The sequence below is a fragment of the Hirundo rustica genome, chromosome Z (assembly GCF_015227805.2).
Source record: "Hirundo rustica isolate bHirRus1 chromosome Z, bHirRus1.pri.v3, whole genome shotgun sequence".
Classification (NCBI taxonomy): domain Eukaryota; kingdom Metazoa; phylum Chordata; class Aves; order Passeriformes; family Hirundinidae; genus Hirundo; species Hirundo rustica.
In genome coordinates, this window is record NC_053488.1 from 78406262 (window position 1) to 78419556 (window position 13295).

The window sequence follows — 13295 nt, forward strand, 5'->3', positions numbered from 1 at the left end:
ATCAGTATGTTTCAAGTCTAAACACAGGATAAAACCTCATCCAGAGCTTGGAAAGTAAATTCCAATCTGCTTCAGTAATTGCCATCAGTGTTACCCCTAGTACTTTATCAACATACTAATCCACAATATTAATTTTTATCATAAAAGAGAAATATAACTATGATGGGTGCTAAGCCCTCAGGAGATCCCTCAGGAAGGAAGACCAGAAATGAGATTTGGAGACCAAACAGTGCCAACGCCACAGCACACTCCCAGAGGAGTGGACTCAATGGCAAAAGCCCAGAGAGTCAGGTTTTCCCGTGTGGCAACTGGTTCCTAAAGCCAGCAAAATCAGAGCACCTTCCAATGCCTTTCCAGGACTGGAAGGGCAAAGCACATCCAGGACTCCTGCCATCTGTGCAGGGTTCCACAGGGCTTCAGCCTTGGTCCTGTGCTCTTCAACTTCTTCATAAATGACCTGGGCACAGGACCAGAAGGGACACTCAGCAAGGTCACAGATGATACAAAATTGAGAGGAGCTGCTGAGTCCTCTGAGGGCAAGAAGACGCTGCAGAGAGACCTTGACAAATGAGAGGGCTGGACAATCACCAACTATATGGAGTTTAATGGGTGAAAGTGCTGGATTCTGCCCCTGGCATGGTCCTGAAGGTCCTGGTCAATGGCCAGTTGGGTATGAGCCAGCAGTGCCCTGGAGCCAGGAGGGGCATCCCTGTCCTGGGGGCACCAGGCCCAGCACGGCCAGCCAGGCCAGGGATTGTCCTGCTCTGCTCTGGGGTGGCCTCACCTGGAATATGTGTGCAGTTCTGGACACCACAACATAAAAAATATGTTAAACCATTAGAGAGTGTGCAAAGGAGAGCCATAGGGGTGGTGAAAAGCCTTGAGGAGAAGCTGTGTGAGGGGCAGCTGAGGGCATTTAGTCTATTGAGATGGAGGAGACTGAGGGGAGACCTCACTGCAGTTCTGCAGCTTCCTGGTGAGGGGAAGAGGAGGGGCAGGCACTGATCTCTGCTCCGTGGTCACCAGGGACAGGGCCCAGGAAATGGCCTGAAGTGGTGTCAGAGAGGTTTAGACTGGATATCAGGAAAAGATTCTTCTCCCAACAGGGTGATTGGGCACTGGAAGAGGCTCCCCAGGGAATGGGCACAGTTCCAAGACTGGCAGAGTTCAAGAAGCATTTGGACATTGCTTTTGGGCACATGGTGGGACTCACAGATGGTTCTGTGCAGTGCCAGGAGCTGGATGTGATGATTCTTGAGGGTCCCTTTCAACTCAGTTTATTCTGCGATTCTGTGACACTGGGACATGCACAAACAGACCCTGAGCACACCAAGGAGGCTCCCAGTAAATAAACCCCTGTGCGCTGGTAGTGTGGCATTTCCTGTCAGATCTTTCCTAACTGCTGTGGCAGTATTGGGGTAAATCACTCTGGATAACTGAGGGATAGCTGTTCTTAAAATTAAAGGCCTTAAACCGAATAACACAGGGAAGCTGGGTTATTTTGTTGAATAAAGCCTGAAAGTTTAACAGTGGAGAACTTGAATGGCAAGATTTAAGCAAGCCTTAGCTTGTGCTTGATAAACAAGCATGCTGTACCCAAAGCAAAACCATGCAAAACTTTTCAGGGTTGCAGCAAGATGGCTGTGGTGATAGCAGCACATGATCACCCTTCTGCTCACCCAGTTTTCACAGTGAAAGCAGCTGGGTTTGTTCCATGTTCCCTGAATCTTCATCTTAATTAGCAAGTCATGAGGTTGACCCCTAGCTAGCCCGGTCTGCGTGAAAATGACCATCTCAGTTACAAAAGAAGTCACAGCTCCAAGTGTATGGAAAACATTACTGAAGGGAATAGGTGCAGCTGCCTAATGCCTCTTGTGAGTAGATATTAGGGCTGCCTGTCTCCTGTAAAGCTCTGGGGATGCATGCTCTAAATATAGAATAAACATTAATAAAGCACAAGCCACCTTTTCCCCTCCCGTCTTTCACACCATTAAGGTTCTAGCCTTAAGGGCTCACAGGTATGCATCCAAAGGTGAAAAAGAGACTAATAGATACCTATACATACTCAGGGTGGAGAACAAGGCTGCAGAAACACCACCACCACCCACTTCCACACTGCAGCGCTTGGTGGCAATGCCTTCAGCAGCAATGAAAATATTCCCCTGGTAAAGTCACGGCAAGAGTGAAGGGCAGACGAAATGTGAGTCATCCAGGTGTTCAGCAGACAGGGGAATGTGGGTGTGTTACCCTGTGGCTCCAAGCCAATGTGACCTCAATTAAATTTTGGTGAATGATGGGCCTTCCCCTCTTTCAAGTACACACTCATCTCTCTTGGTGTCCAGAGATATATCCACTGAGCCTAAACACAGCTATTTAATCTGCGGAGCTCTCCTGGCAAGCCTGAGTCAACATGTGGTGGTGCCGGTGGTGGTGGTGCTCCTCTTCCTCTCCATATTGGTTTTGTTCACCATACCTTGAGTTTACTTCCTCCTACCAGCTCTTCTACCACATCCAGACCCCTGTCTGAGTCCTACAGTGTAACCACTGTTCTATCTGTTCCCATCTTGCAAACAATTCCTATTCTCCTGCTGCCTTAGGGCATACGACCCAATAGCAGTCAGGGGAGGAAAACCCAGGGACAAACACAGGTTAATTTGGAAAATCTTGCACTCAAATGCCGTTAAAAGTGCCTGCCAGGGACTCCAGTGAGAGTAGGCTAGCTCCAAGATCCAGCACACTCCCACAGGAAACCTGTGTAAACTAATTCTGTCGAACCGTTAGCACTCGGGGTGATTAACCACAGCAGTCTCTGATCTTCCCTTATTAAAGAGGAGGAGAATGAAATTCACTGATTCATATCAGCTTAATATAAATCTTTGTGAGATTCACAGTAGTGTTCAGCTGTGGCAGGATCTGGTAACCATCACGAGGGATAAGAAAACTCTCTTGCAAGTACCTCTCTGTGTGATGGGGTAGCTGAAGCTACTTGTGCTGGGTCACAGTCAAGCCCAGATTCCCAGGCTGTGCAGCAGACAAGTGCATGGTAGTTGCGGCTCTGAGAAGAGTTTTACTCTGGTGCCACTTTTGAATACTTGGCACTCGATAGACAGGCATGTGCCATCTTGTTTTAAGCAGCTCCATCTATACATGCTAAGCGTGCTCCAGAGAGATTTGGGCTAGGGGTGAGCAGGATTAAGGACGGCTGTAGTTTGACTGCAGAGATAACTCTCTGCCACAAGAGATTTTGCCTTCAGTAGCTGAAACAGTGCTCTGGGGCAGCTCTGGAGGTGCTCACCCCATGTCAGAGAGGCCACCCCTAATAACCTCAAACCCTGACTTTTAGATGCCCCAGTGAAGTGGAAAAGCTTTAGCAACGCTAAACAAATCTTGTTTTTCAAGACATACTTACAAGACTTCTCAGTGTTTTACATATGTTTTTATGAGATACGCTTTTTGATATATGTGTTGTTCCACTGCATCCATGTGCAACCCTGCACCTAAGTGCAACTCCAAGTTCCCAGACACAACAAAACAGGTGGCAAACACAATGTGCTGTTTTCAGCTCTACTTACCAGAGCACTGCTCATTTCAGTATTTCCCCAAGAGACCTCCTTAAGAGTAAGGACTGCCCCTCATGGGTTGCATGCTGTATGGCAAAAAGTGAGCAGTTGGCTCCAGTCCCCAGAAAAGTATAGGAGTAGAAATTTGGAAATGGTTAAAGACACAGCAACATTTCCTTTTAAATACAAAGTTACAGTCCTGTCCTTTTCAGTCTGGAAATTCATACACGAGGACAATTTGGTTAGGACCAGGGAAAAAAAGGGAATTAAAAAAAATCAAGTGGAACAGGGAAAAATGTGCTGTTTCAAAAATGCCATTGCTCATGCAACTAGAAACCTAGGGTCCACAAAAACATCAAGCAGAAACTGAAGCTGGCTGAAGTGGATAATGCCTTACTAAGTGGTACAGTGTCTTAAGAAATTCTTAAGGGCGCATAGTGACAGAACTCTTGAAAAGCAAAAGAAACCAGTTACTCAGATGAGATCTTCAGATTTCAGTACTTACAGATGTGCTAGAACATAGACCTTGCATGTACGTAAGAGGTTTTGAATGGCAGTCATATAAAGGAGATCCCTGCCAAGCGTTCCCTGGCATTATTGGATGGGACGACGGAATTTCAGACCCTCAGCACACACCAGTTTTGATGCTGACCTTGGATCTCTCATTCAGAATTCACAGGCAGAGCAACAGAGGAGGTAAAAAAATGCCTGGTTTAATTGTAAAAAAGTTTTCACATGGAAAAGCTTCAGATAAAGGATGACTCATAACTTTAATTTAGTTTTAAATACTTGCTATTTGCAAACCAAACAAGACATTCCTTACTCCCTGTGTTACCTACAAAGCAAATCAACAAAGATAGCTTTCAGTTGAACAAAGCACGCCTAGGTGATAAGGGGTGAGAAATATTTTCTGCATCGTTATATTACACAAACTGAGGGAGAATGGCACTGGTCCCCACATAAATACCGCATCGAATGTGAGCTTTAGTAACATTCCAAAGGCACGTTTGGACACAAAAATTTGATAGTGCCACTTTTAACAACTATGAAGATACAAAAGCCTCTTGCCTGCTATTTTTTTCCTAAGCATTATTGGACGCCACATACACCCCAATTCCTAGCTGACCAACATTACATATCAGCTGAAAAGGAATCGCTTCTTCCCTTTTAACGAAGAGTAGTGAGAAAAACAGGTCCTATTCACCCGGCATTAATGTAGAAATCACCTGTTTGCTACACATTCTGTAAGGCAGCTGGAACAATGAGGTCCTGAAGGAGAAGCACCACAGGGCTGGTGATGACCTGGGGCAGGCTCACCGCCCCCAGAGCTGTGGTGCGGCACGCGTCACTGGAGGGATGCCAGAGACCTCGCAGCAACACGTCCTCAGTCCCAGCATGGTCAGCCTTCCCTGGCTACGTGTGCATTCCTGCACACGCTGAGTGACTGGATTCCCAGGACAGAGTAGGTTTCAAAAGAAAACTCCGTGCGGGTGATGGGGTAAGTGGCGTTCCGTGCGTGTGCCCTTTATTCTTCGAGCCAGCTTTAATTCTTTGCTCAACATTACTCAGTGGGTTTTACTTTGCTCACACAAAAGTGGTTACACCGGCTTGCCTAACAAATCCAAGGCAATGAAGATGGGAATCCTACATAGCTGAAAAGACTGCTAAAAAAAGAAATAAATTTCTAGGATTTGTTATCACCAGATGCACAAGGTCTTACATCTTCAACAGATTGTGTCCTCTAAAAAATAATTTAAACTAAGTTACTTTAAAAATGGTAAATTATTTTCACCCACACAGGTGAGGTAAGTGGCAACTCAACATCCAGAGCAAAAACTTTCCATACACCTTTTTCCCTAAAAAGAGATGTTACATCAGCACTGTACTTACACAATTCTTTCAGAGTCTTGAGACCACAAGCGTTTACACCCACCCTTCTCCTTGCCTTGGTAAACTCAACCACCAACAAATACCTAACAAATCTCTGGCCACGTCATACACAGAAAAAAATTACAGCAACCATTCAGATAAAATATTATAAGTTTATTTAAAACTTATTTTCACCTTGAATATGCAAAATACAAATTCCAACAAAATGTTCATTATTACTTCGTAGTTTACAAATATACAAAATAGAAGTTTGCTTAAATTTATATTACATATTTATTATGTAAAGAACTATATAGAAAACATTTGTTCTGCTTAAGGCATATTTGGGAATAAACCATTGTACAAACTATTGCACATCGAAACCACAGTGCATTACAGACTGTCTGCATAAAGTTATTTTCTTAATAAAAAAGATAAACCAGGGTTATTCACCTGATTTAGGTCATAATTGGCAATCGGAAAATAAAAAATAGTTCCTTGTCAGATATGCAGCAGTTTGAGAACTTTGGCTTCCTGGTTTTGGTACCTCTAGAACCAACAGTCACTAAGCACCATGAAACAGGCTTTTAAAATATAATTCTGTACCTGAATTTTTCCTCCTCTTTTAATATTGTAATGGCTTTTAGAAGGAAAAAAAAAAAAAAAAAAAAAAAAAAAAGAAAGTACAAGATGACATGTACATCTAATATTGCATTGAAAGGAAATTAAGGGAATGTAATTTCCCTGTGTAATATCCCCACCCTCCGAACTACATACAGTCTGTTTAAACCCTGATATCCGTGACTTCCAGTCACTCCTTGGCATTCTGTAGTCCAGAAATAATTCAAGTTGGATTTACAAATGGAATGATAGAAGATCCAGTCATTGACCCCAACGTCTTTGGTTCTCTTAAGTGTATAACTATTAAAATAAAAAGCTGCAATGTCCGTATGCAATTATCCCTCTTTTCCACTCTTTGGAAGACTTCACCTCTATTATCTGTAGTGCTTAAAATGAGTTCTCCCCGTCTTGTGGAAGACAGTCCTTGTGCTGTAAATACTGAATCTCTGCGGCAGTCGGGGGAAAGATCCACTGCTTTCCTAAATCAGAAGTGCCTCTTCATGTGTAAGGCAAGGTGGTCCGACCTGGAGAAGGCTCTGTCACAGCGCTGGCACTGGAAAGGGCGGTGGCCTGTGTGTTTTCTGTAGTGACGAGTGAGTTCATCGGATCGGGCAAACTTCCACCCGCAGCCTTCCCAGTCACAGTGATAAGGCTTCTCACCTGTAAAAGAAACAAAATGAGCAATGAAACACATCAGTTAGGGTTTTTGGGTTTTTTGTGGCTACCACCTGTAACACCTTCTTTCAAGCAGCTGTCCTGGATAACACAAACGGTGGTCAAACGCAATGAACTTCATGAAGCATTTGCAAACAAACTACAAAGACTAAAAGAGCAAGGCTGTCCTTGCAAGATGCACAGGTACTATGAAATGCTAGTGTTACATAAATCTTCACTAAAATGCTCATTTTCACTGCCTTGCACATGAGAATTCAGAGCACCCGAGTGTGTATTTTTGCCAGCGGTGTTACACCACCAAATGGCAACCAGAAATAGCTCAGCAGACAACGTATTTAGATAATTGTAGGTCTCAAGAATTAAAAAACAGCCGGAAACTGTTTTCATTAGCTTGGCCTGATTAAGGACTCAGTCTTACTAGTGTCCTCATTATACAAAAAACACTGTTGATGGCAAGATGAGCTTCCCCAACAAACTCCCTGTCCCACACATCCTGAGGATGGTGCTGACTGGCTTGGGGCAGATGTTCACTGACCACTTGCCTCATTTTTTTCCCGCCCACTGCCATTACCTGAAGATGTAGCCTAACTATTGCAGCGACAATTTATTTTCCCTTTCCCATCTCCTCCACAGGAGAAAGTTTTGAAATCAGGTTCACAACCCAGGGATTCAAATTATGCAAATTTACAGGTTATTTAGTCACTGTTAGAGAATGCCCATGCTGGTGAAACTCGCGTGCTGTACCTGCTTTCACAAGCTCAGTTACTGCAACTCTGCACTCAGCTGCAAGGTTAAAGTTTAAGACTGGGCTCAGATACACACTTTGGGCAGATTTTATCCCAATTCTAGCAGTGGGCAATTGACAGTTAAACTCTGCTGGTGCAGAGGGAGATGTCCTACAGGTAGGTGAAGCACCTCATCAGGGCTGCCAGCTCAGCTGAAAGCCCCTACTCTTCACGGAAACCATCTCGGTTTTCCCAAAAAGGGAGCAACAACTTGCAGAGGTGCACAACCTTTCACCCTACAGCCAACCAAGAGAGCGGTGCATGTGCAAAGCACTTCATAACCAGCAAAGAAAGCAGTTATCTTCGAGAGAGGTCTGCCGCCTTCTCAGAAGAGGGCCAACAGAATTCAGAGCAACAAATCCCAACCAGCTTCCAACTACATGCTAATTAGCTAGCCACACAGCAAGAAAGAAGTATCAAACTCTGACTTGGCAAGAAACCCACCCGCTCCCACATCTGAGTCACTCTGAACCATTAAGCAAAATGTCAAGCCAACAAGTGAAGACTGCACAGGACTTCACGTAGCCAAGGGGGAAGGGGAAAAAAAAAAAAAAAAGCCCGGAAACCCAGGAAGGAAAAAATCTTGCTGCTTTTAACTCTCCTCCTGTGCTCACAGCCTTCTACCATCTGATGGGGTCACCCCGTGCCCCTCAGGCCACGACAATCCCTCTGACCTCAGCACTGGGACTAACCTGTGTGGGTTCTCAGATGCGCCTTGAGATGAGAGCTTTTGGTGTAGGTTTTGCCGCAGCCCGCATAGTCACAGGTGTGTGTGGCCGTCCTCTTCCTAGGCCATGACCGGCGTCCCCTCTTGGGCTTGGTCTCCTCAGGCAGGCAGCTCCCCGGCGGCATCAGCTCTATAGGCGGACAGGGAGGAGTGAGCACGGCGGGCGCCCAAGCGGGGACATCAGGTGCCCCAGCACCGCGGGGACTCACCTTGGTACTGGAGCGTGCCGGGAGAGAGCTGCTCGGGAAGGAAGGCGGGGTAGCCAGGAGCCGCGGGGTACCCCGGGGGCAGCGGCGGGTGGCCCAGCCCCGGCGTGGCGGGAAGACAGTCTCTGCCGCTCAGCATCTCCTCGGGCGCCAGCGAAGGTGTACTCCGGGCGGGCAGCGGGCGGCTGCCCAGGGCGAAGTCGTGCTGGGGGGCTCCTCGGGGGCTGCTCCCGTGAGGCGGCGGCGGGGCCAGTGTGCAGGGCGGCGCGGCCTCTTGCTTGATTTTGGGGCACATCCGCGGCAGGGAGGTGTAGGGCGCGCCGGGGCCGTCGCCGCCGGGCGGCGGGGCGGCGGGGCCGCTCTTGGGGCTAAGCCCCGGGTGGCTGTAGTCGCCCACCGCCTTCACCACGAACTTGCCCTGAAGGCTGCCCAGGGGCGGCAGCGCGGCCGGCGCTGGCAGGTACACCGCGTCCAGGTCTGGCCGCATCAGCTCGGCCACGAAGCCTCCCGAGGGGGACACGTCGGTGATGTCGGCCAGGTTGAAGGGCGCGGCGGACCCGGCGGCTGGCGCCCCGTCGCAGCCGCCCCCGCCGCCGCCGTAGAGGAGACCGGCGGGCTCGGGCCGGGGCAGCGGGTAGGCGAAAGGCCCGGCGGGGCACGGGCTGGCGGTGGGGGCCGGGGTGGCGGCGGGGGCCACCACCACGGCGGCGGCGGCGGGCTCCTGGTGCATGAGCGAGTTGGAGAGGATGAAGTCGAAATCCAGAAGCTCATTGAACTCCTCGGCGTCACGGCGGGGCCCTAGAGCTGCGGCGCCTTCCAGCTCCGACGGCGGCGTCTCCACCGGCCGCGCCGACAGTGCCGGCGGCGGCCTCTTCAACTGCGACAGCTCCTCCCGCCAGCGCTGCGGGGACATTCGCACGGCTCAGCCCCGGCCGCACGGCGCCGCGCCTACCCCGACGGCCCCCACCCCGCCCGGCCCCGTCCCGTCCGACCCCGTCCGTGTCGCGGCGCCGCGGCGCCGATACTCACGTTGCCGGGGCCCGCGGGCCGCGCCGCTTTCTCGCGGCCCGCGGCGCCCGCCGCGAAGGTGGCGATGGAGGGAAGGAGCGTGCCGCTGAGCGCCATCTCGCACTCGCCGGGTGGCTGCCTGCGGTGGGGAGACACAGCGGAGTCAGCCGGCGGCCGGGCGGGGAGGGGACGGAGGGAGGGAAGGCGGCAGCCGCGCCCGGCACCCACCGCATCCGTGCCGGGGCGTCCCGCCGAGCCGCCGCCGCCGCCGTGGTCCCGAGCGTCGCCGCGGAGCAGAGGGAGGAGAGGCGGCACGGACGCGCCGTCCAGCCGCGCGGAGCCGGTGCAGCGCCGCCGCCGGGGCGGTGCCCCGGGAGCGCCCTGGTGCTTCTTCTTCTTTTTGCTCGGCGCTGCGCGGAGCGGGGCGCGGAGCGCTAGCGGCGCCGCGGGGACGAGGAAGAGGAGGAAGAGGCGGCGGCCGCCGCCTGGCAACGCGGCTCCGGCACCGGCAGGGCGGAGGCGCGAGGCGTTTCCCGAGGAGCCGCGGCCATGTGGGGAGCCGGGCAGGACGGACGGGGTGCGGTGGTGCCAGTGGGGAAAGGAGGGATGGATAGAAAGAGGGAGGCGCCGGGCGCTCTCCGCCGCCGCCGCCGCCGCCGCCGCGCCCCGCTCGGCACTGCGCGGTCCTGTCGCCGTCGCTCCCTCTTATCACCTCACTTCGCGGGCGCGCCGCCCCCGCCGCCATGGCGACGGCGACAACAAACGGACATGTGGGGAAAAGGCGGGGACGGGCTCGGGGAGCGCGCAGAAAGAGCGGGGGCTCCGCCCCGAGCGCTCCGTGACGCGGGCGCGGGTGGTGACGCTGGGGCGGGACACGGGGACACACGCGCCGGGGATGCCCGCGCGCCGCGGGGGCTCCCGCACCGGCGGCGGGGTGGGAACTCCCGCCGGGAATCGTCGGCCGCCCCGGAGAAGGGAGGGAGGTGGAACGGAGCGTCCCGAGGGCCGCTCTGCCTCTCCGCCTTCCCCCTAGCCTTGCATTTTCTTACTATTTTTCGGGGTTTTTTTCCTTGAACTTTTTGTTTTGTTAGGGTTTTTTTTTTCTTTATGTCTTCTCTACTTTTTCCTTTCCCGTTTTTGTCTTTTTGTTTGTTTGTTCGTTTGTTTATTTGTTTTATTCATTTTTTTCTTTCCCCTTTTTGTTAATTTTCCGAACCGCCCCGACGGCGCGGTCCTTCACACGGCCCGTGCCAGCCCTGGGCTATTCTCGACTTCTAATCACCGGGACCCAGCGGTCCGGGAGGCACCCACTCCCAGCGGTGCCGAAGGCCCGATGGGTGTCAGGCTGGGAATAGGCCGTAAAATGATAATTAAAAAAGGAAAAAGAAAATAAAAGAGAAATTAAAGAAAACTCCAAAACCACCCCCAAATTTAGCACAGCCCCGCGGGGAACCGCAGAGAACGGCTCGGGTTCCTCCAGAGGGCAATGGCGAGCCGGCGCCGCGCCCCGGCGCCGCGCAGCCCCGACGGGCCGTGTCGGGGTGCTCCCCGATGGGCTCCGTCCCGCCCCCCGTGCGACGGGGAGCCGCGGTGGGCCGTGTCGCTGCTCGCCCGGCGCTGTCCCGATCGGTGCAGCGGGGTCTGAGGCTCCCCCCACCCCCGGCAGCCGCGCCGCCGGCCGCTCTCCAGAACTGGTCGGGCCGGAGGGGTGAAGTCCCAGCTCTGCGTGATTTGCAAACATGAGCCTGAGTAATTTACGATGACTAAATTAAACCCTAAAATAATAATAAAATGCCGGGTGGTGGTGTTTGTGGTGGTTTTTTTTAATTTTTTTTTTTTTTTTTTTTTTTTTTTTTTTTTTTTTTTTTTTTTTTTTTTTGCCTAACCGGTTTTACCGGTTTTGTGTTACGAATGTTAATTATTAATAACTTTGGCACTAAAAAGCAGAACGTTGTTTGGTTTTTTTTTGTTGTTTGTTTTTGGTTTTGGTTTTTTTTGTTTGTGGGGGTTTTTTTGGTTTTTTTGGGTTTTTTTTCTGCTCAAAGTCCGTGTCTTGGCAGAGGATGTGTCAGGAACCACAGGTACAAAAAGGATTAGTGTGGAGAGATGAAGGCTGGTGAAATACAGGACGATGCCCGAAAAGGAAGGCACCTTCCCCGTTCGGAGATGCAGGGCTGGGTGTCTGCGCAGCCCCCTCGGAGCAGGTCCCTACTGTGACTCCCATCCAGGGATTGTGCTCTGAGACTCTCTGGCAACCACGCTGAGTATCCAAACTGAACGCAAAGAGTTTAAGGTCAAAACCTCCCTTCTAGCTTAGTCTTGGGAGAAAGCGCCTGATGTGGAGGTTTGCAGATCTCTGAACATTTTTTCCCCATCAGTTATTTTTCATTTCTTTCCTCTCACTGTAAATTTATTAATTTACAGATCTCCCAAGCAATGCAGCATTTTCCTGGTCCAAATTTCAAACTCAGGATCACTTGAGGCCAACATCAAAATTAAAATCATATCCCTTATTAGAAATAGGAGAACAAGAATGCTTCAGAAGCAGATAAGTGATCAGATATCTTTGAAATAAGTGCCAGAACTTCACGGATTCCAGGAAGAGAAGTTTTGAATATTGTGGACTGAAATAAAACAGGTTTTCTTTCACAATCTTTCATTAAAATAGATTTCATTGCCATGATTCTGGATAATTGAGGCAAGACACGTGTGAGGTATGTGTAAATTTCATGTTAAAAAGGTGTGGCCCACTTCCATCTGGGTTTTGATTTTCAATTGTGTAAATGTTGGCAGGGTGCTTAAAAACGTGGATGTTTGCAGGCATTGATAAGTTTAATGACACCTGCATTTGAACATCCCACATAAAGATCAACACATTCTTTTTTTCACTAACGAAGCAGACTAGTGATTTCCTTCCTTAAATGACAAGGACTGAGATTTAATGGTCCCAAGTGTGGAAATTAAATGCACTGTGTTTGTAACTGCTCTCAACTAATGCCTTCCCAGCCTACATAACAACCTAAATGTTTTTTAGGACAGATTTTTTTGAACATGCCTTCTGTTGCCAGCTGACCATTTCTCCCAAGTCTCCAAATTTCCCAATTTTCTCAAAAACTTTCTTTCCACTAACTCAGAACACAGCATGTTTCTGTGCTGTTCAAAGCCGACTTCGGAGATTGCCTAACTCAGATAGAGAATTGCACAGAATTTGTGTTGCTCTTGCCTTGGGATGTGCAATGACATTTTTCCAGATGATGCTGTGCTGGGACAGAAAGGAGTCTGCTGCAGCCCTTGTTGTGCCAGACTGCTGTGGCCTCTGTGTGTTTCTCTCCCTCACTAGGCGGAAGGAGGAGGTTTCTTCCACATTTACCACATCTCGCTGTGGGAATGGATTTGCCCTAGACTTGCCACTTGTGCTGCTCACACATTTTGGCAGAAGAATTATTACCTGATGCAGACAGCTCGTATCAGTGGCCAAAGTGTAGAGCGGAGTAAAAAAGACCCAGTGAAAGGCCTTAGTGTCCAGCCTGAGTCGGTGCTAAACTGGTCACCTGTGTGTATAAACCACAAAAGGGAAAAATAAGCCAAGGAAGAACATAGGTTTCTAGAGCAGAGACAGTTCTCAGGAAATGACATCACACATTGAAAAACATTAAGAACATCAACAAGAAGAAAAAACAGTTGAGCCAATTGTGCCTGAAACAAAGACCAATGTGTTTATCTTTATGTGTTTATTTTAAAGCTTAAGTTCGGAACTTGATTTTCAACAAACTGCCTCTCAGGAACCTTGGTGTACAGCTTATCCCATTTGATTTGGTTGTCTGTGGCAGCAGCTGATGGCATC

At 49.8% G+C, this 13295-nt stretch overlaps 1 protein-coding gene across 1 annotated transcript; it reads right to left on the bottom strand.

The window, feature by feature from the left end:
* Window positions 1-5619: 5619 nt before the first annotated feature.
* On the bottom strand, window positions 5620-9684 carry KLF4 (KLF transcription factor 4). The gene is given in 5 exon segments (XM_040090048.2): window positions 5620-6710; window positions 8203-8367; window positions 8447-9344; window positions 9473-9627; window positions 9630-9684. Coding segments are annotated over 5 exon segments (1449 nt in total). The 3' UTR covers window positions 5620-6534.
* Window positions 9685-13295: the final 3611 nt, after the last annotated feature.